Below are 20,076 nucleotides of genomic sequence, written 5' to 3' on the forward strand. Positions count from 1 at the left end.
GCTCCGGCTCCGGCCGCCGGGGAGAGCGGAGCCGCTGTGGGCTCGCCACCCTCCCCCAGCGCTCTGGCCGCCGGGGAAAGCGGGGCCGCGACTGGGCTCGCCGCCCTCCCCGCGGCGCTCTGGCCACCGGGGAGAGCGGAGCCACGGCGGGCTCGCCGCCCTCCCCCCGGCACTTGGGGGGGGGGCGGCAGGAGGCTTTTTTGCCTGGGGCAGCAAAAAAGCCAGAGCCGGCCCTGATTTCAGGCCACAAGAGGGGATTGGATGGAAAGGTAGCAAAGGACTGGTGTAAGGCAGACAGCCTGCAACAGCCCCCCAAATGCCATTCCAATGGCAGGGAAGCATCAGAGCACAAGGGTACTCCAGCCAGGCTCTTGAAACCATTGTACACCTCTGTACCACTATAGAACTCCTCTACACAGGAGTTGAGAACACCTCAAGAACTGAAAGGGACTTATTCCCCAACTGACCATCCAGCCCCTCACCAGATAGGACCCATTCCCCACCTAACCAAACACAACAAGAGGTTGCAGGACAACCCAGTCACCATCACCACTGCAGATGTGAGGACCAGCTATCAGATAGAGGGAGCCGCCAACAGGAGTCTCGGTGATATGCTGAGGGGGTTGGTAAGCATGGTGAGTGATGGGGACAGGGCTGGAAGGCAGGGATGGAAGGACTGATGGATTTGAGAAGGGGAGCACATGGAACTGAGTGAGGTTTTTGGGGTGGGTAGAAGTGGGAGGCGTATGGAATTGATGGAAAGGTTGAGCAGAAAACAGAGTATTTTATGCAAGAAATATGATATGTTGCTGACTGCAGGGGAACATTTTGAGGGACTCGGTGAAACTTTCAGCAATACAATCCTGACCCAAAAGAAGTTGGCAATGCCTGTTTTTTCCCCAATGTACTCTCTAGTGATTAATGTCTGTGTGTAAACTCTGTGCTACTGTCAAAGCAGAGAGGAAAGAAATCTAAGGCTCCCCCCTCAACACAAAACTAAGCCCCCTGCTAATGGCTCTCTTTTTACATTGGGATCCTCCAGTTTCCACTGGCAAATCTTTTGCTTTCTTTCCACTCTAACAAAGAACAAAGACAATTGGATACATTTATAACAGAGAGGCAAATCCAACAGGGATCCTTCAATCGGATCGTTGGCTTTCATCTGAAGAGATGAAGTGCATAAGACTCTTTCAAGGTGCCTTTTGTTGCAAAGAAGAGTACGGTTGGGATGTTACATTGTAGGTACAGTAAGTAAGAAAGCAAGATGCAAGCTCTCCAGAGCTTTGATTGCTGTTCAGATGCTCTCATAAATGGACTGTCTACTAATATTTCTTCATCCAGATCAATTGACTCTAACAAATATCCTAGCATTTGACCTCAATAAGATCTGGAGTTCAGCAAACAATCAGTTCCCTAAAGATGTATTAAGAATTAGATCAACATCACAAGCTACATTCTTACACTGTCTCGTTCAATCTCGCTTTTCCCATGCAACAAAAAGGCAGCCAAAGGCAGTAGATAACTAACTACGTATCAAACTACTTATGATACGTAGTTAGTTATCAATTAAAGAAAACCTTTGCGGCCAAACTGTCAAAATGTGGCTATTTGCACGCAGGCAACTTTATGCACCTCTACCTTGAGGTAACGCAACCCGATATCACAGGAATTCTGATATTACGCGGTAAAGCAGTGCTCCGGGGGAGGGGGGGGGCTGCGCACTCCGGCGGATCAAAGCAAGTTCGATATAACACGGTTTCACCTATAACACAGTAAGATTTTTTGGCTCCCGAGGACAGCGTTATATCGAGGTAGAGGTGTATATGCAGTCACCTGTGCGCACAATTTTTGAGTACTTTCAGTGCCATATGTGAACAATAGTACGTACATGTGCAAAACCATTTGCAAGTGCAAATGGAGCACGGGTATGGCCTGTGTAGAGTTTATCATTTGCATAACACACTGGTGTGCAAAAGCTGCATGAAACAAGCCATTGGCATGTGTAAATTTGTACATAAGTAATTAGAAGCTGAACTGACTCCTGTTTGAAAATTTGGCCATTGATATTACGGGTCTCCATTTGCAAAAGCCTCCACAATTGAGACTTGCAAATTAATCTCTGAACATGCAACCTCCTTCCCAGTGCACATTTGTGCCTGGAGAAGACGTGGATCTAGTTGTGCATGTGATCAAACATTTTGTAGATGCACATGCAGGAGTTTGCAGGCACATTTTCAGTGTCTGGCATCAACTTGTGGTTTGTGTCACTGGTAAGTTTTGCTGTTTCTAAACCTGTTTGCAATTAACAAGAGGGTTCTGTCTTTACCTCACTCTGTAGCATGTGGGCTCTCTTTGCCCACTGCATCTTCAAGTCTTCAGGTAGTGCTGTATACACATGGAATCTTTTCCTATAATCTTGCTCGCTCACTAAGGCCTGGGCCTTCCTAGCATGGACTAGATTCACCATGTCCATGGGCAGATGGTACTGAGACCAGATCTCCTGGGACCCTTTCTTATACTCCTGTTCGCTTTGCAACTTCCCAGCATGGAAGCAGTGTAGCAACCTGGTGTCATCCACAATGCTTCTGGCACCGATGTGCTTTCCTCTTTCCATCACAAAGTTGTGCTTGTATTGACACTGAAAATAAAAGGATAAGGTGCTTAACAAGCATGCTTAACTTCAGATTGTGCATTATTATTTTAACTCCCGTGAAATTCCCTTTTTAGAGACCAATTGTAAGAGGCCAAAAGAGAATGCAAAATCGATCCAAAAGAGAAACATTGTGCACACTGTCTCCAGTTTTTTGGGACCAACTGTTCCTGGACCATAAACTGATTTGAGAGAGAAGCGTAGGGTACAGGTCTAAGCATAGGAATAAGCACCAGGAACAAGTAAATTCTCATTGTAGCTCTGACTATGATTCCCTCTGTGACTGTGCATTTATCCTCTCTGTGAAATGGCAAGGATTATTGTTGTTGTTATTACTTATATAGCATAAACAGTGTGCACAGAACTTTAAAGAGAAGGTCCAGGCCTGACCTAAAGAGGTTATAATGTAATCTAAATGGAATAATAATACTTATCTACCATGCAGGGGAATTGAGGGGATTAAATTACAGTAGCTAATGTTTATCAAGTGCTTTGAAGATGAAGGGGCAAATTCAGACCTGCTGTAAGTGGACGTAATTTATTACGGAATTGCAGATCTGAGGCTGCAGCCACAAGCACTATATAATTGCTAAGTATAGCTACTTCGTGAAATGTATATACGTTTAAAGCATTCAGATTTTATTCCCCTGGACATAACAAAATATGCAGCTCAATGCTATGCAAAATCAAATATTTTTATTTCATTTTAATTATAGGTGACTCTTATAATTTGTTTACGAAATCCCTCGTGGGAAAGGAAAGGACTTAAAACTACCTACAGATAAAATAGCACCATGTCCTAATGTGTTCTGAAAATGATAATCCAAACCAGAGAAAATTCTAAAGAGAAGGGACATATGTATTCCTTGCCTGGGAAGTTATTGAGATATACATTTGCATGAGTCCACTAATTTTCAGTGCCCAACTTGAGATGCCTATGACCTGATTTCTGGAGGATCTGAACTCACAGTTTCTTGTGACTTCAGTATGATTTGTAAGTGCTCTGCACTTCTGAAAATCAGGCCCAAGGTGGGTGTCCAAAAACAGGCAGACACCCATAATTAGTGGATACGCTGAAAGTTTGGGGCTGAAGATCTAGATAGATTAGAGAGGGGAAGAATTTCCCTACCTTGCACCATACTTAAAATCACTGGATGTTTCCCAGATCTTTGACTGGGTTTGGTTTCTGATTAGCTGTGACTCTCTTAAAAAAAAATCACAGAAAGAATCTCATTCATAAGTAATATAGTCTGTCTCACATGGTTATAGGGTTGCTTTAATTCAGTAAAATCTGCCTCAGACATTGTTTTACATGAAGTTAACAGAAATTAGGCAAGATGGAAGGTTGAATCATTCAACTCACATCACTGGCAATTTCTCTGGAGGCCTTGGCAGTCTGGAAAGGGATCGCTTCCATTGTCAGCTTGTAGCCTTGAGCACACAGATTATGCCAAGACTCTCTGTACTTTGCCTAAAGTGGGAAAGGCACATGTAGATTTCTCTGTTTCATTTTTAAGTGCATGAAAGAACGAACAAAGAAACCCTCTTACATTTGTTGTACAGTTAGTGAGTCAATTTCTTACTACCAAAGGATTTTTTATTATCTATAGAAGATCTTATTATCTCAAACAAACACGTGTAGCTTATTCTTTATGTAGATTTATTTTACTCACATATGTATACGTGCTAATGGCCACAGGTGTACATGCATTCAAATCAGAGAAAACAGAAATGGAACAGATCCAATAGGTCATCTAGTCCTAAACCCCTGCCAGTACAGAAATGTTCCTCAAGGTAAATCCAAATATGCGTAAGGAAAAAAACAAACACTTACATCACTGAGATTAGCTGCATTTATTCTTGCCCGTGAAAACTCAGGCAGACCTAGGGTTAGTGTGCAGTGATGCAGAATGTCTTCTCCAGCTGCTTTATACAGGCGCTAGGAAAGAGATTCGAGAATATAATTGCCACTCATTTTCTAGAATGTTTAAATAACATAACAGTGCACAGCCTTAAATATTTTGCTAGAACAAAAAGTACAAAAGAAATATACCAAATCTTACTGCACCTATATAGGTTTGTTGGGGGTTTTTGTTGTTTTAGAAAAAGGTTTGGGTTGGGTTTTTTTTTTTTTTTTTGAGGAGAGGGATTGTTCCAAATATCGAGGAAAATATTTCAGAACTGTTAGTTCTATCAGAAATACCAGGAGCAGATATTAGGTAAGAGGGTCTCAATGAGGGGTGAACTTTGGGGTGGTTGGATTTTTCCTGAAATTGGCATGTTTGACAGGTCACAGTGAATTTTGCAAAAATGAGAAAGAGGTTCTTGTTCTCAGATAGCATTAGGTGGGCTCTAATGTTGCTTATTCAGTACTATGCAAATGAACCTCCTCAAAAATGTACTAGAATCTACCTTCTTTGCATTTTGTTTGCTTTCAAGTAGAAAAACCTGATTACAGGACTTCATCTCAAATGGAGGCTATCTATGAAGTTTTAAAGGAGAGATCTGATTGACAAAATGATACTAAATGTTTGTCCGGAAATAATAAAATATGATCTAACTGTGCCAAAGCACAAATCAATGATGCCTTCTTTCCTTTTGATGTATTATGTTTCTCAGAATGAGGTTCTCTCCCTCCCACTCCTCCTTCCCCAGCTCATTGCATTTTAAAAAGCACATTTTCTGATCCACGTTACTAGAGCCTACCTCATTAGCAATCATGTTGCTGAATTTTGCATGAAGGAGGCCAGGAGAGTCTGTCACCGAAGTGTACTTGAAGGAATGTGGCTGCTGACGATATTTACTCTGAGTTCACACACACAAAGAAAAATGAACAGAAGCACTAAATTGTCTTGTCAGATAAGGGACCTGTCTCCCTAATACTAGTGCTTTGGTTTTACTTCTTGTGCTTAAAATGGTGCTTTGTAAAGAATGTTCATCTATTAACCATTAGGCCCGTTTATCAATTGCTCCCATTAATCTGGTGCATTCATGTCTCATTAGTGACAATGAAGAACAGATAGGGAATATTGTAGGGTTTAAATCAGTGTGCTGCCAAACTTGATGTAGAAATTTTATTATTTTACCTCTTCATGTCACTGGTCCTGACTATTGAAATCAGAGTTTCCTTGTCAAAGGCTCAATCCCTAGTTGCTGCAGTTGAACTTTCCACTTTCAAGCCCTTGGAAAAGTTGAGGTTCCACTTACTTTGAGGAGGTAAGTGAGAATTATGAACAAAAACCAGAGCTCATCACAAGGATCAAAGCACCTGATCTGTTCATCAGAGTAGGGCTAGAGATGTTCAAACTCATTTTGCCTAGTTCCAAACCTATTTGAACATGGTCACTGGATTCATCTTTTGCTTTGGAGAAACTAGCAAGGTGAACAGCAGGGAGAGAGCGGAGAAGGAAAAATCAAATTGGAAAATAGGGTGGAAAACAGAATTCTGAGTAGACAGAATGCAAAACACAGAGAAACTGTGAAAAAAGGAGCAGAGTGGGGGCAGGGAACAATTCAATGTTCAGGTCACTCCAATGTGCCAGCCTAGCTGTTGGGGAATGTTACTATGTGTAATAGAGGGCACAGGTTTCCTCTTAGCTGGAAATACACTTTTTTATATCAAATAATGTATCTTAAAAATACCAACCACATGCGTTCAGAACACAGGAGGAAAAGATTGTGGAAATAGTTAACGAGGTCTGCAAAACCTCGAACTCCATCAGGTACACCCATGTGAAATGAGAACATTAATGGCGTGATCAAATAAAGGGGGAGGGAGTCTACCATTAATCCAATGAGTCACTTTGCCAACCCAGTTTAACAGACACACATCTGGCGAATTCTTGTTTGTAGTGGAGAAATCAAACCCCTCTTTTGTTACCTCGCTGATGAGTTCAGAAGCTTTCTTCTTTCCTTCAATCTCTAGGGCCCCTGGAGTAATACAGCCAACTCCTTTCATAAAGTTCATGTCAGACCTGTACAAATGCTAAGGGAAACCAAAGAAAAGTAATTACAAGTTTGTATTTAAGATGCCCCCTCAGCACCCAGGTAGACACAATCTTACATTTTACAGCATATCTGAGTGAGAAGCCTAGGCTATAACAAGACAGCTCAAATTATCATAAAGGTGTAAAACTGATCGATGGGGCATACAGAGGCGTCTTTCTAAGCAGGGCCGGCTCCAGGCACCAGCCGACCAAGCACGTGCTTGGGGCGGCACCTTGGGGTGGGGCGGCGCTCGGGTTTTTCTTTCTTTCTTTCTTTCTTTATTGGTTCGTCGGGGCAGCGCTGGAGGGGTTTTTTTTGTTTCTGCGGCGTGGCGCTTGGGGGGGAACGGGGGCTGGCGGGCACGGCGCTCGGGGGGGGGGGGGGGATTGGGGGGGCGCTGGGGGGGGTTCGGCTGCGCGACGCTCTTCTTTTTTGCCTGGGGCGGCAGAAAAGTTAGAGACGGCCCTGTTTCTAAGGCACAACACTGCCTGTGGTGGTGTAGGCCCTGGATTTGTAAAGAATTGTGTAGTTCAAGATTACATAGTGGGCCAAATTCGTCCTTATTAGAACTCCACTGATCATGTAGATTTAGTCTTAGGCTACAGTTTAGAGGTCTCTTATGAATCAGATTTTTAAAAATTGTATGCAGCCTTCTTCTAGATATATGCACCAATTACATTCAGATTCATAGCAGGTCAAAGGCCACAGGGCAAACAGTTTGCACAATCAACAGGGCCTTTAGAAGGCCATCTCACTCATTGCAAAATTCCTTCTATTGTAACTCTTTACTACTCAAGTACCAAACAGATACACGTCTCATTCATCAATGTAATCAAGGGAGAACAGTCCCTGTTTACTCCACAATTGCTGCTCCGATACATATATCTGTGGATGTAATGGTCTGGAATATAACTATCATGTGTCAGACCCAATAGGATAATGGCACTGGGATGACTTTCATTTACCTCACTCTGGAGTTTATAAGCTTTCTTAGCACACTGCAATCTCACATCATCCGTCACAGAGGTGTACTGGTGAAGTAGTTTTCTGTATTCCTGATCGCTGACCAATGACTGGGCTTGCCGGGCATGCACTAAGTTTACCATATCCAGTGGCAGATGGAACTGGGTCTTCATATGCTCAAAACCTTTTTTGTATTTTACCTGTTAAAAAAATTAATGGATCACTTTATAGACTGAGGTATGGCTTAAAATTCAAGCTCTGATTAAAGGGATAGTCTCCACATTCCTCCAATTTCCTATACAAATCTCTTATTTTAATAAATTCCCCAACTCAATTTAAGTATACATTAAATTAGATTATATGGCAGTCAATTTTTGGCCAAAAAAGAGTAGTCATCGACATTATTTTAAAATAACTGCAATGTTATCAATATTTAGAGTCCTTTTAAGGCTGAATATAATTAAAGCTAAAGAAATAAGTTATTGGTAAAATTGCAAATCTCACAGTTGATTCTTAAAAACTAATTATATTTTTACAAAGCACTAACAAACTCTTAAAGATATTTCATGATAATAAACCTATAGAGCAATATCTGAACCTTTTTAGAGAAAACCAGAATTAGCCCAGACCTTCACGCAAAATAATTTTAAAGTTCTAACATACTTGGGAAACTTTTTATAAATGTTTAAAATTATTTTCACAGGAGTCTTTGCACTACTTAGTTCTGGCCAGAAAAAGATGAAATACTAGAAAAATTCAGAGAAATCTTATTCTCATGAAATTTCCAGATGACTTATACTGACTCAGGAGGTTCAGATAAACATTCAGAGTTTTTGGTGCTAATCAAAATGATGTAATAAACTTGATGGGTGGTGCAGATGGTACTTTATTATTTTATTAAAATCTGCTCCAAACTGACCTTTTTTTTAGGTTTTCAGATCACTAGAACTAATAACCATTGTTGGGTTTACAACAAAAAATATGATGTTCTCACCTTGATACAACAAAGCATTCCAGTACAAACCCAATCCAACAGTTGTTGAAGTTCATGGAAACCTTCCTATCTACTTCAATGAGTGCTGGCTGCATTGAGTGCCCCTCATGAATAAAACTTTTAAGCATGTGACCAGCCCTATTGATTTCAATAAGACTACTCATGTCTTAAACTCATACAAGTGAGTAAGTGCTTTGCTGGATCAGGGTCATAGGGTCTGATCCTGAGTGGCACTGGGTAGCCACAATTCCCATAAGAAGTCAATGAAAGTTGTGGTGCTCAGCACCTTTCAAGACCAGGACAATATACTGAATGTATGACAAAAGAAGCAACCTGAAATTCCATATGTGCATTCAACATATTGGCTCTATAGAGTACAGTAAGTAGAAAATACTCAATGTAAAAGTTAGATCTCCAAATTATATAGTTTAAATCCTTACATGAAAACTGGTAATTCTTCTTAATCATTTATAATTGTCCCTTGGTGATATATATACACAGAATAACATACAGTATATCTGGAAACAGTTGCATGGAGTAAGAGGCCTGTAGAGAGAATACAGTGTAGAGCTATTTTACACTCAGATTAATAATAATGTATTTAATGTAAAAGAATAATAATGCAATTAATGTAAAGTATTTAGCCAGTGTAAAGGAAGACTTGAGTCTTATGTAATATGCCAGAGAACCTATCCATAGCAAAGTCTGTTTTCCATGGTCATTAGAAAATTGTTTCTACGTGTTCCTTCCCAGGTCCTTGTACTTACATCACTTTGTAGCAAAGCTGCATGCACTGAGTGAGCAACGTTAAGATCATCTTCCAAGCCCTGTGAGCCAACCATCTGTCCTTTCATTTTCTCAAATGCCTCCTTGTATTTGTACTGAAGTGGAAAAAATAACAGAAGTTTGATAAGGGCCAAGTAACAAGAGAGGTGAGTTTTTGACCAAAATTGAGTCTTGCTTTTTTTTAACGGTAATTGAGCAAATGAACTGAATGAACAAGAACTGTTGAAGCAGTCAAGAAGTCTATTCCTCTTTTCGACACAAGTCATAGATGGTGTGAAGAATTCTCTGACGAAGCAGTTGTAAATCTTTGGACTATAAATTTTAGTTACAGCTGCTAAGACGTATTATGTTTTGCCAAGTCTTAAGAGATGAACACTGAATAAATCTTAAGTGAATGTTGAGAGAGCCTCGTCAGTACGCATCTTTCAGTATCTTGACTTATTTAGAAGAATGTACAAATGCAGATATTTAGAAAGCAACATGGGTCCCACCACATGCTATCATATAATGGATATGACATTCTTTCTTAATGCATTTCTCTGTATATGACTATATTGGCATAGTCTTTTATATACATAAAGCCTGCTATACCTATTTTTTCAGTAAAAATTCAGTTTCAGAGGACTATGTGTTTTAAGAAATTAAAGTTTGATTCTGAAATCTCTCTCTTACCTATAGATTTCTGCTTCAAATGTAGTCCAGGTTGATATTGACTGAAAGCTGTCAACAACCCTTATGGCTGTTCAGTCTGTATCTGAAATGAGTTGGTCATCTCAGTACAACTCCATATTTAAAAGCCCTCAGTCACCAATGACACCTCATTGGGTCTTTAGTCTCAGAAGGGAGGCCAAGAGTTGAATGGAGCATGGGGTAGATCCCTCTCAGCATGTAGGCTGGAAATACTGTTTCCATGAACACTGACAAACCATACCAGAAACAGTCTGGAGTAGCTGGTATTTTATATTGGACAAAATTAGCAGTAATTTCACTTACATCACTTATGATTTCACTTGAAGCCTTTGCTGCCTGGAAGGGAATGGCATCCAATTTCAGTTTATATCCACCATCTCTTATCTTACTCCAGGATTCTTTGTAGTGAGTCTGTTTGGAAATATTGAACAGCATTTAAATTCATTTACTACACAGCAGGTTGACATTGCACCTTTGTTGTTATAATAGAAGCATCATTGTGTTTGCTTCATTTTATTCAAACAGATGGGGCTGGTATAAATAAAGCTATCAATACAAGACAGATGTACAACAGAACACAAGTCTCAGTAATGGGGCTGTAACTCACTTTCTCCGTTGTTCATTTCTAATTTGTCTAGTGGTCTGACTTCTAGATTTGTAAATTCCAAGGCCAGAAAGGACTATTGTGATCATTTAGTCTGATTCTCATGTATAACACAGGCCAGAGAATTTCCCCAAAGTAATTCCTACAGCATGTATTTTATAAAAATATCCAATCACATTTGATTTCTTATTTTACCAAGAGGATAATCGGGCCATAGAATGATCATATATGATGGACAGTAAGTACATAGAGTACTGTAAAATTGGCAAGATACTCTAGGGATGTTTTTCACTCTTCCTCTGAAACATTAAAGGCCAGATTCTGATATCCTCACCTCACTGATATTCAAAGCATTTAATTTAGCCTGAAGGATTTCAGGAAGATCTGCTGTTTGTGTATAATGATGCTTTATGTTCTCTCCGTGCTCCTTGTACAGCCTCTGAAATGCAGAAGAATTTCAAATAGAACACTCACTACACATCCGATCACAGGTTGAGATAAAAACAATAAGGTCTGAGTTTATTAAAAGCAAAGAATACAGAAAAGCAACAGCAGTACTAATAAATGCAGGCAACTGTATTCATCGAGAGGTCTTGAAAAGAGCTGGGGCCTGATACTTCTCTCAAGCAGGGTAAACTGGGAGGGTAAACTGAAGTCACGTGGGTATAAAATCAATGTAAGACCCTAGATTTCTGAATATTAAAAAACTGTTATCAATTTAATATGTGACTAAAGAGAGAGCTAATTATTAACAGGCTATTCATTAAGGACTTGCAACTATGAGGGGCCTGATTCTGAGAGTGGCTGAGACACCTACAATTCCCATTGAAATCACTGGGAGTTGTGGATCCATTGGCACACCTCTTTAAAATGACTGTCAACCCTGAGTAAATACACATGGAGACAGTCATCTTACCATCTCCTGTTTTATAGAACAAAATGGGACAATTATGGACTATTGAAAGTTTGGGTAGTCAACTCCGTAGGATAACACTGCAGTTGTTACTACACGTGCTACCAATACACATATTCTAAATAACGAACTGATACTTGGCATACAATAAATGTTTTAATATATCTAAACCTTTTGTGTGCAGATACACCTTCTGAAAGATTTTTCCACTTTACCTCTCAGTTTCCCCTTGCATTTAGCTTTACAATGTACCTGCTGGGAGGACTAGTACAATTGTCCAACATTTTGACTGCTTTTGACCATTTCATAAATGTGAGATCCTCTCATGGACCATCTTCTCTTTCAATCTACTTGCCTTCCCTATAGAATTTTCTGTCTGTTCTAGTGTTTAGGGAGTCCACAGCTTGAGACCCATTAGACTGCACCCCTATGCTCCTCAAATACTCTACTCTGCCCGCTGTTCACTGATATAGAGGGGCCCAATTCTGCAGATGCTCCAGAGTGGAAAGCCACTGACAGCTCCAAACATGGAGTAACTGTAACATTGTGCAGACACTGAGTGCTAACTCATATTTACCCTGCTTTAGTATTAAGGACTTTGATTCTTATTAAGTCTACCAAAGGCAAAGGTACTAGAATATCACATTAGCATTTGCATTACACAAAGGTCTGTCATCTTTTTCTTGATTTTAAAAATACCTATTTTCACAAGTGTTTTTTCTCCTCAATAAAACATTCTCTCTTGGCTGAAACTTGTCTTTGTTGGCTGACTTTACTATTCACTTCCACATTATCTCAGTTAAGCCTACAACAATTTCAAATAGTCATTCTATTAAAAATAAAGACCAAAAACCTTTTAGGTTCCTCCTCCTGGATTTCTCTCTCAGCAGGATGACAGCCTAAAATTATTAATTTATTTTTTCTGTCTTGTCACGTCACTTTACATTCTGTTTCTAAAGTCTCAACAGAATCTAAAATTTAAAACATCTGGGTTTGAAAATAGTAACCACGCAAATGTTTTTTTTTCTGTGCTAGACCTCAAAAGGTCAAAAATTTCTAAATATGGAAGGCAGGTCAGTCCCACTCCCAAATCATATTCCTGCAAAATATTTTTGTATAGAAAGCCTTCTGTGTGTGGAAGCCCCATTGACTTCAATGGGAGCTCTGTGGGTAGAAGACTTCCATACTAAGTAAAAATCATGCCCTTTGTAAGGTGCACCTCACTAGAACATAGAAGCTTCATGGTTCCCAAGAATAATCTTAGAGAGAGAAAGAGAAAACCAGTTCTTCAGTCAGGTCGTTCAAAGAGGATACCACTCTTATAATCATAATGCATATACATTATAACTTACATCCACAGCCTGGTTATAACTAATTCTAGCCTGGATCATCTCAGGAGTGTCTTTAATACTGGTAAACTTCAAAGCACATGGATGCTGACGGTACTTCTTCTGTTGAGCAGAAAAAAGATCAAAGCTGTGAATTTTGTGCTGCTCTTTCATGCTATTTGAAAGGGAAAAATCATAGGTTGCTCGAGATTAGAGTGAATTTGTGAACATAATTATAATTCCTCTTTCCTCATCTTTATGTCCTAGGTACTTTCAGATTAATATTTGTTTCAATTTAACAATAGCCATTTACCGATTAATATTAAAGCATTTCTACCTAAATATAAAGGAAACATTTCAAAATCAGATTATGCCTACTAGAATACTCTGGGACCCATGGTAAGAAAGCATTTTTTAAGTGGCTTCAAACACAGTACAATTGATTACATTTTTTATTTATAGTTCCTTTAAGCAAGAAATGGTACCCACTCGAACTGCGCTAAAAAAGGCCGTGATTACACTTCTTGATGGGAGTTTTATATTTCCTGCTAACACCTGAGCATGGCAAACTGCACTGAGATCACTAATACTGTGTTTAATTATTGCTGCATATTTTATAGGTGCTGAGATTAATTCCGCTTATTTGAAAGGGCCCATAGGATCTTCTGAGAGGTCTTGAAATATAAATAATAAAAATGAAGGCTGCATATTGTCAAGCTTACACTTTGTCCATATGGCCCAATCCTTGAAGGCCGTACACGTGTAGCAGTCAAATCAGCACCCACTCTTCCTGCATTAGGCTGTACTACTTCCATCTTCAGTCTTATCTCCACTCCACACAGAGTCCTGCTGCCTGAGCGGGGCGTTTGTGGCTCTTTTAGAAACTGCTCAGATTTCAATGCCCAAGTCTAAATCCCTATCCCTGTTACATCCCTTAACACAATTTTTAAGCTACAGGGCCAAATCCTTAAGTGATGAACAACCTGTAAGACCTACAGACTTTATAGAGATGAAGGTGGTTCAGAATTTGTCCTAAACTGAAAACAGATCTGTAGAGTAATTGACTAGAAATTCATTTAATTAAGTGCTGAGAGATACTGCTCTTGGAGATGCTTTTTAATCCCATCTTGCCAGCCGCAGTCAGACTTTTAAATAAACAAACAATATTATTTAGTGTTCATAAAAAAGGCCAGATTAACAGTCTTGGAGTCTGAAGTTCTGTATTCGAAGACTGAATAGACACAACATAGGCAGTAGCAATGCAACTTTGCTATACTATCCTGCCAATGTGGGCCAAACCTCACCTACAGGGACCACTTCAAGGGGTTCAGCCTTCATATCCTACTGAAACACTGGCCTCTCTACTGACAGTGGTGTCCAGTTAGTGACAATGAAATGCAGATTTTTGTGACATCTGCATGATTTAAAAGTTTGTGGGCCAGATTCCCAGCTTGTATAAACAGGCAGAGTTCCATTGGCTTTAGCGGATCTGGCCGAATATGTGGTCAACTGTCTTTTAAAAGTCTGTTTTCTCTTACTGCTGAAGATTATATGGAAATATGTCAATACTGCCAGCACTTAGCCACATGCTAAAGGATAACTGAAAAGCTAAATTATTTGGTGCATCTTTATACTCAATGTGTGGACAGGTGACCCCTCTAGGTTTTACCACTGGCTATCTAACGTGTTGTAAGTCTTTCAGTTTTCTACTGATGAAGATTTGGTCAACAGGCCCTCCTTCAGAAATCTGCAAACTATTGAACTGATTCTGCCAGTGGCTCCTTTGAAGGACCGCAAAAACAGGCACAAAGGATTCTCGAGCTCATCTAAAGAGCATTCTTTTTGAGTGGGTAATGTGGGAGTCACGGGGATAATAAGGATCAGAATCCACAGAGACAGACAGCTGGATCGAGAGAGATCCACATGGATGTCCATGTCCGATGTGAATATATACAAAAAAGAGAGAAAGAAAGAACGTGTACAAAAGGAGGCTCTGGGTGCAATAAGTGCATCTTTTCATCATCTCTCCTGGTTTTGCTTCATTAAAAAGGTAGGCTAGTAGGTAGCAATTGAGCACTGTTTGATTGTCATTATTATTCATAATATCATTTGTCACCTGCTTTGTTTTTGCAAAGGCTAGATGGACTCCTACTGGTGTGTGTTTGGTATCTGGTTTCCCTCTAATTACCAGTCCTATTCCTGGTTTTGAGGGCTTTCATGTGGTATGCCTTTTTCTTTCCCCTTTGAGTGGAAATTATTTTAATTTTATACAGACATTTTGCACACATTATGCAGCAAGTTCTGTTACATGCTGTCATGAAATCTCACCTCGCTAATGAGTTCTCCTGCCTTCTTAGCCTGCTCCACATTTAATGACCCAGTAGCTATCCATCCAACTCCTTTCATCCAGTTCAAATCTGCTCTGTATTGGTTCTGACAAAGGGAAAAAATGCCCCATTGTTGGTGCTCATACATTTAAAGTGCCATTAGAGGATTCAGACATATTGGGAACACCAACTGAGTCAAATTAGTGCCTGCTTTTGTTTTATCCACGGCTGCGCAATTGCAGGTAAAACAAAAAAAATACAGAGAGACGGCAGTATAGCCATCTATTATCAGTTCTGCTGTATGCTTTGCAAGGCAATCTTTTAAAAAGGTTGGCCTGTTCCCTCACTGTCATCTTCAATTCTTACTCTGAATACAAAAAGTAGGCTTGTTTCATCGTATGCAGTATCTTCCTGGATATTCTTTGTTTAAAAGGACACTGCAGAGACAATGAGGATTCTGAGGGTATAGATCTGTTTCAGAGGATTTCTTGTAACACTTAAAATGTCACAATGAGGGGAAATGGTCTCAGCTGATATCGTCCAAGGACCTTGAACGGTGAAGGGTGTTTAAATGAACACTTTCCCCTAACACTGGTGAAATTTTTCTATTCAGCAATTACAACGAGAGACCAAGCCCCCGCTTCTCACCATCCTGCCCCCAAGCAACAAAATAGCCAGTCATCAAAGCTGCAATTTTCAAATGAGCCTAAGGGAGTTAGGCCCACAATTATCACCAAATTGCCAGGAGATTTGGGCACCTAATTCCCTTAGGTGCCTTTGAAAAAGCCCAGCCTCACTCATTAAAGAGGCAAGTCGGTCTTACAGCAAACACATATCACTTTCACATAAAGGAGGCAGTGTCTCTAGTGGTTAAAGCAAGAGACCGGACTCTGGACTCTTGGGTTCTGTAACTGATTCTGTCATCATCTTGGGCAAATTATTTAGCCTCTTTCTACCTCAGTTTACCTGTTTGCAAAAGGTGAATAATAAACCTCACGGGAGAGTCCTGAGGATTACTTAGTGTCTGCAAGATGCTATGCAAGCACAAAGACTTGACATACTGAACCGGGCAAATATGTGCTGATTCTAAGGACTCCATTTTCAGATCCAAAAAAACATTTGTCCATGACAAAAAGTTTCATTTATTCAAATGTTCTTATGTTCTAAATGGATTTTGTCAATGTATAAGGTATATTTTTCTGGTCCTAAATGTATAAACCTAGATTTTAATTCATGAGCTATAGAAATTCATTTAAGTCCTAACCATCTGAAAGAGCGGAATAAAACAGTTAAGCAATGTATGAGATTGTGAACTTACATCACTTTGCAAACCATAGGCCTTCTTGGCCCATTCCACTTTCATGTCAGTAGGCAGAGCAGTATAACAATGCAGGGTTGTCTTATATCCTCTATCTGTGATCAAATTCTGAGCCTTTTTGGCATGGACAAGGTTTATCATATCCATGGAGACATGAAACTGAGACTTTGTGTCCTCAGATGCCTTCTTATACTCCAGATCACTCTGTAACTTGGACATTTGGAGAGAATGCGCTATCTGTGAGTCTGCTTTCACGTCTTTCACTCCAATCAATTTACCCTTGGTCTTCTCATAACTTTCCTTATACTTTATCTGTGAAGAAGAAAAAATGGATCATAGATACAAAGAGATGCAGCTGGGCTGTAGCCATTTATTAACAATCAAATGGTAACTTAAAGTAAAGACGGCATTTCATTTTTGCCATTATTCAGGTTCTCCCAAAATGCATTTGCCTTTCCGTCTCTGGTAGAAACACTACAGTAGTGAGATCCACATTTGGAAACTGAACTCTCCTCAAAGATTCATAGATTCCAAGGCCATAAAGGACCATAGAATTTCCCCAAAATAATTCCTACAGCAGATCTTTTAGAAAAGCATGCAGTTTTGACTTAAAAATTACCAGTGATGGAGAATCCACCATGATAATTGGGAAGTTTTTCCAATGGTTAACTACTCTCGCTGTTAAAAATTCATGCCTTGTTTCCAGTTTGAATTTGTCTAGCTTCAACTTCCAGTCATTGGATCATGTTACACCTTTCTCTGCTAGACTGAAGAGCCCATTATAAATATTTGTTCCCCATGTAGATACCTACAGAGTGTACTTGTCCTCTCTTAACCTTCCCTGTGTTAAGGTAAATAGACTGAAAGAGCACAATCGATCACTATAAGGCACGATTTCTAATCCTTTAATCATTTTTGAGGCTCTTCTTTGAACCCTCCCCAATTTGTCAACATCCTTCTTGAATTATGGACACCAGAACTGGACACAGTATTCCAGCAGCGATTGCACCAGTCCCAAAGATAGAGGTAAAAATAACCTCTCTACGCCTTGTAGCGGGGTGGTTACCCGCTCCTGCCCTGAGGGGTTTAAAACAGCTCAGGAGAGGGCTGGGGCTGGGGCAAGAAGCCTGGGCTGATTGGGGAAAGTAGGTTCAGCTGTGGCCATGCCCCAATCAGGCCCAGCTGGCCCCTATAAGAGGCAGTGTGCCAGGAGCCCAGTCAGTCTCCCTCTGTATGTAGAGGGAGAAGGGCCTGGCTGCAGGGACCTAAGCAAGACACCTAGATTGGGAGCAGGGCTGGGGAAGGGCCAGGGGAGCTGGGAGCTCCAGCCTGGAAAGCCCCAGGCTGCAGGTCTGACTATAGGCCAAATAGGTGCAGGGTTGCAATGGGGCAGCCCATGGGTACGCAGAGGCAGCAGGTCCGAACCCCTTTGCCTGTGATGAGTGGCTTATACTGCAGTCTGCCCCAGTGAACGGGGGCGAGATGGAGACTGGGCAGTAGCAAAGACTGAGGCGAAGTGGGAATAGTGGGTGGGGGTTCCCCTGGGAGGGGGAGACCTAGAATTGTGGGGGTACTGCCAGGGAGCAGCACCCAGTTAAAGGGTCCTGAGAGGGACACGGGGGCCAGTAGTGGCAGCGAGACACCAGCCTGAAGAGGGCACTCCAGAGGCTGGATGCTAACTCCCGAGGACAACCAGCAGGAGGCGCCGCAGGGGTGAGTCTGCACCCGCTTACACACCTACTTGAGATCCCCTTGTTTATGCATCCAAGGATCGGGTTAGCTCTTTCGGCCATAATGTTGAACTGGGAGCTGATGTTCAGCTGATTATCCACCATGACCCCCAACTCTTTTTCAGAATCACAGTTTCCCAGGATAGAGTCACTCATCCTGTAAATATGGCCTACATTCTTTCTTCCTATGTGTATACATTTACATTTAGTGGTATTAAAACACATATTGTTGGAGTGTCTCACTTACCCATTTAGATCGCTCTGTATCAGTGACCTGTCCCCTTCATTATTTACCACTGCCCCAATTTTTGTTTCATATACTAACTTTATCAGTGATGATTGTATATTTTCTTCCAGGTCATTGACAAAAACATTAAATTGCAAAGGACCAGGAACCAATCCCTGCAGGATCCCACTAGAAACACAACAGATCAATGAGGACTAGGGACCGAATGGCTAGGCAGCAGTTCTGAAGAAAAGGACCTAGGGGTTACAGTGGATGAGAAGCTGGATACGAATCAGTGTGCCCTTGTTGCCAAGAGGGCTAATGGCATTTTGGGCTGTATAAGTAGGGGCTCTGCCAGCAGATCAAGGGACGTGATCATTCCCCTCTATTCGACATTGGTGAGGCCTCATCTGGAGTACTGTGTCCAGTTTTGGGCCTCATACTACAAGAAGGATGTGGAAAAATTGGAAAGAGGGCAACAAAAATGATTAGGGGGCTGGAGCATATGACTTATGAGGAGAGGCTGAGGGAACTCGGATTGTTTAGTCTGTAGAAGAGAAGAATGACGGAGGATTTGATAGCTGCTTTCAGCTATCTGAAAGGGGGTTCCAAAGAGGATGGATCTAGACTGTTCTCAGTGGTACCAGATGACAGAACAAGGAGTAATGGTCTCAAGTTGCAGTGGGGGAGGTTTAGGTTGGATATTAGGAAAAACTTTTTCACTAGGAGGGTGGTGAAGCACTGGAATGGGTTACCTAGGGAGGTGGTGGAATCTCCTTCCTTAGAGTTTTTTTTAAGATCAGGCTTGACAAAACCCTGGCTGGGATGATTTAGTTGGGGATTGGTCCTGCTTTGAGCAGGGGGTTGGACTAGATGACCTCCTGAGGTCCCTTCCAACCCTGATATTCTATGTTTCTATGAATGATGATTCCCAATGACAATTATATTTTGAGATGCCTATGATTTCACAGTAGCACAGGAAAGAAAACGGAGCAAGATCTAGTCTCTAAGGCTCGTGAGCTTTCCATGCAAGTAATCAACATGTCTGTTTCCAAAAGGGAATCAGAGTGGCTTTAGGCTTACCTAAAAGAGGAAGCTGTTTTTCAATATTACATGTCATAATCTAAAAAGATAAAAAATTCAGCCAAAATAATCTTTATTTCTTTGAAAAACAGCCTCTCTCTCCCAGAAATTTTCTGGCTTATTGGCCAGACCAGTGACTTAGATGCATTATTCTGCAGTGCCACTTGCAAATTTTTGGTCAGTTTCTGGTTCTGAACATTCACCCTAAGGGCTAGAAGGGGCTGGGGAAGAGGTTGCATGGTCAGGTTTGTTGAGAAGGTTTATATTTTTCTACAACAAACCATCAGGTTAATTATGGAATACCATCTAATTAGAATCTATACTCACATCACTTGCCAGATCCCTCTTTGCCTTAGCTGTCAAGAAAGACAGTGCATCAAGACGAAGTTCAAATCCTTTTTCCTTCTGCTTCTCCCAGCTACTCTTGTACAATTTCTAAAGAGATATCAGTAACAACACTACTTTATTATCAATAAC

At 40.8% G+C, this 20,076-nt stretch overlaps 1 protein-coding gene across 3 annotated transcripts in view; it reads right to left on the reverse strand.

The window, feature by feature from the left end:
* The window catches only part of NRAP (nebulin related anchoring protein), a 66,803-nt gene that overhangs the window by 8,471 nt on the left and 38,256 nt on the right, over window positions 1–20,076 (reverse strand). For 2 of the 3 annotated variants that reach the window (XM_026650949.2, XM_029911350.1), the window contains 13 exons: window positions 19,927–20,034; window positions 16,561–16,872; window positions 15,244–15,348; window positions 12,940–13,038; window positions 11,009–11,113; window positions 10,374–10,481; window positions 9,362–9,475; window positions 7,603–7,800; window positions 6,531–6,635; window positions 5,357–5,455; window positions 4,485–4,589; window positions 4,014–4,121; window positions 2,327–2,638 (listed from right to left, as the gene is read on the reverse strand). In XM_026650949.2, the coding sequence (XP_026506734.1) occupies window positions 2,327–2,638; window positions 4,014–4,121; window positions 4,485–4,589; window positions 5,357–5,455; window positions 6,531–6,635; window positions 7,603–7,800; window positions 9,362–9,475; window positions 10,374–10,481; window positions 11,009–11,113; window positions 12,940–13,038; window positions 15,244–15,348; window positions 16,561–16,872; window positions 19,927–20,034 (1,878 nt within the window). The remainder of the gene's footprint in view (window positions 1–2,326; window positions 2,639–4,013; window positions 4,122–4,484; window positions 4,590–5,356; window positions 5,456–6,530; window positions 6,636–7,602; window positions 7,801–9,361; window positions 9,476–10,373; window positions 10,482–11,008; window positions 11,114–12,939; window positions 13,039–15,243; window positions 15,349–16,560; window positions 16,873–19,926; window positions 20,035–20,076) is intronic. The other variant, XM_029911349.1, reaches the window with a different exon arrangement.

The sequence above is a fragment of the Terrapene carolina genome, unplaced genomic scaffold (assembly GCF_002925995.2).
Source record: "Terrapene carolina triunguis isolate 2854851 unplaced genomic scaffold, T_m_triunguis-2.0 Scaffold95, whole genome shotgun sequence".
In the NCBI taxonomy this organism is placed as follows: domain Eukaryota; kingdom Metazoa; phylum Chordata; order Testudines; family Emydidae; genus Terrapene; species Terrapene triunguis.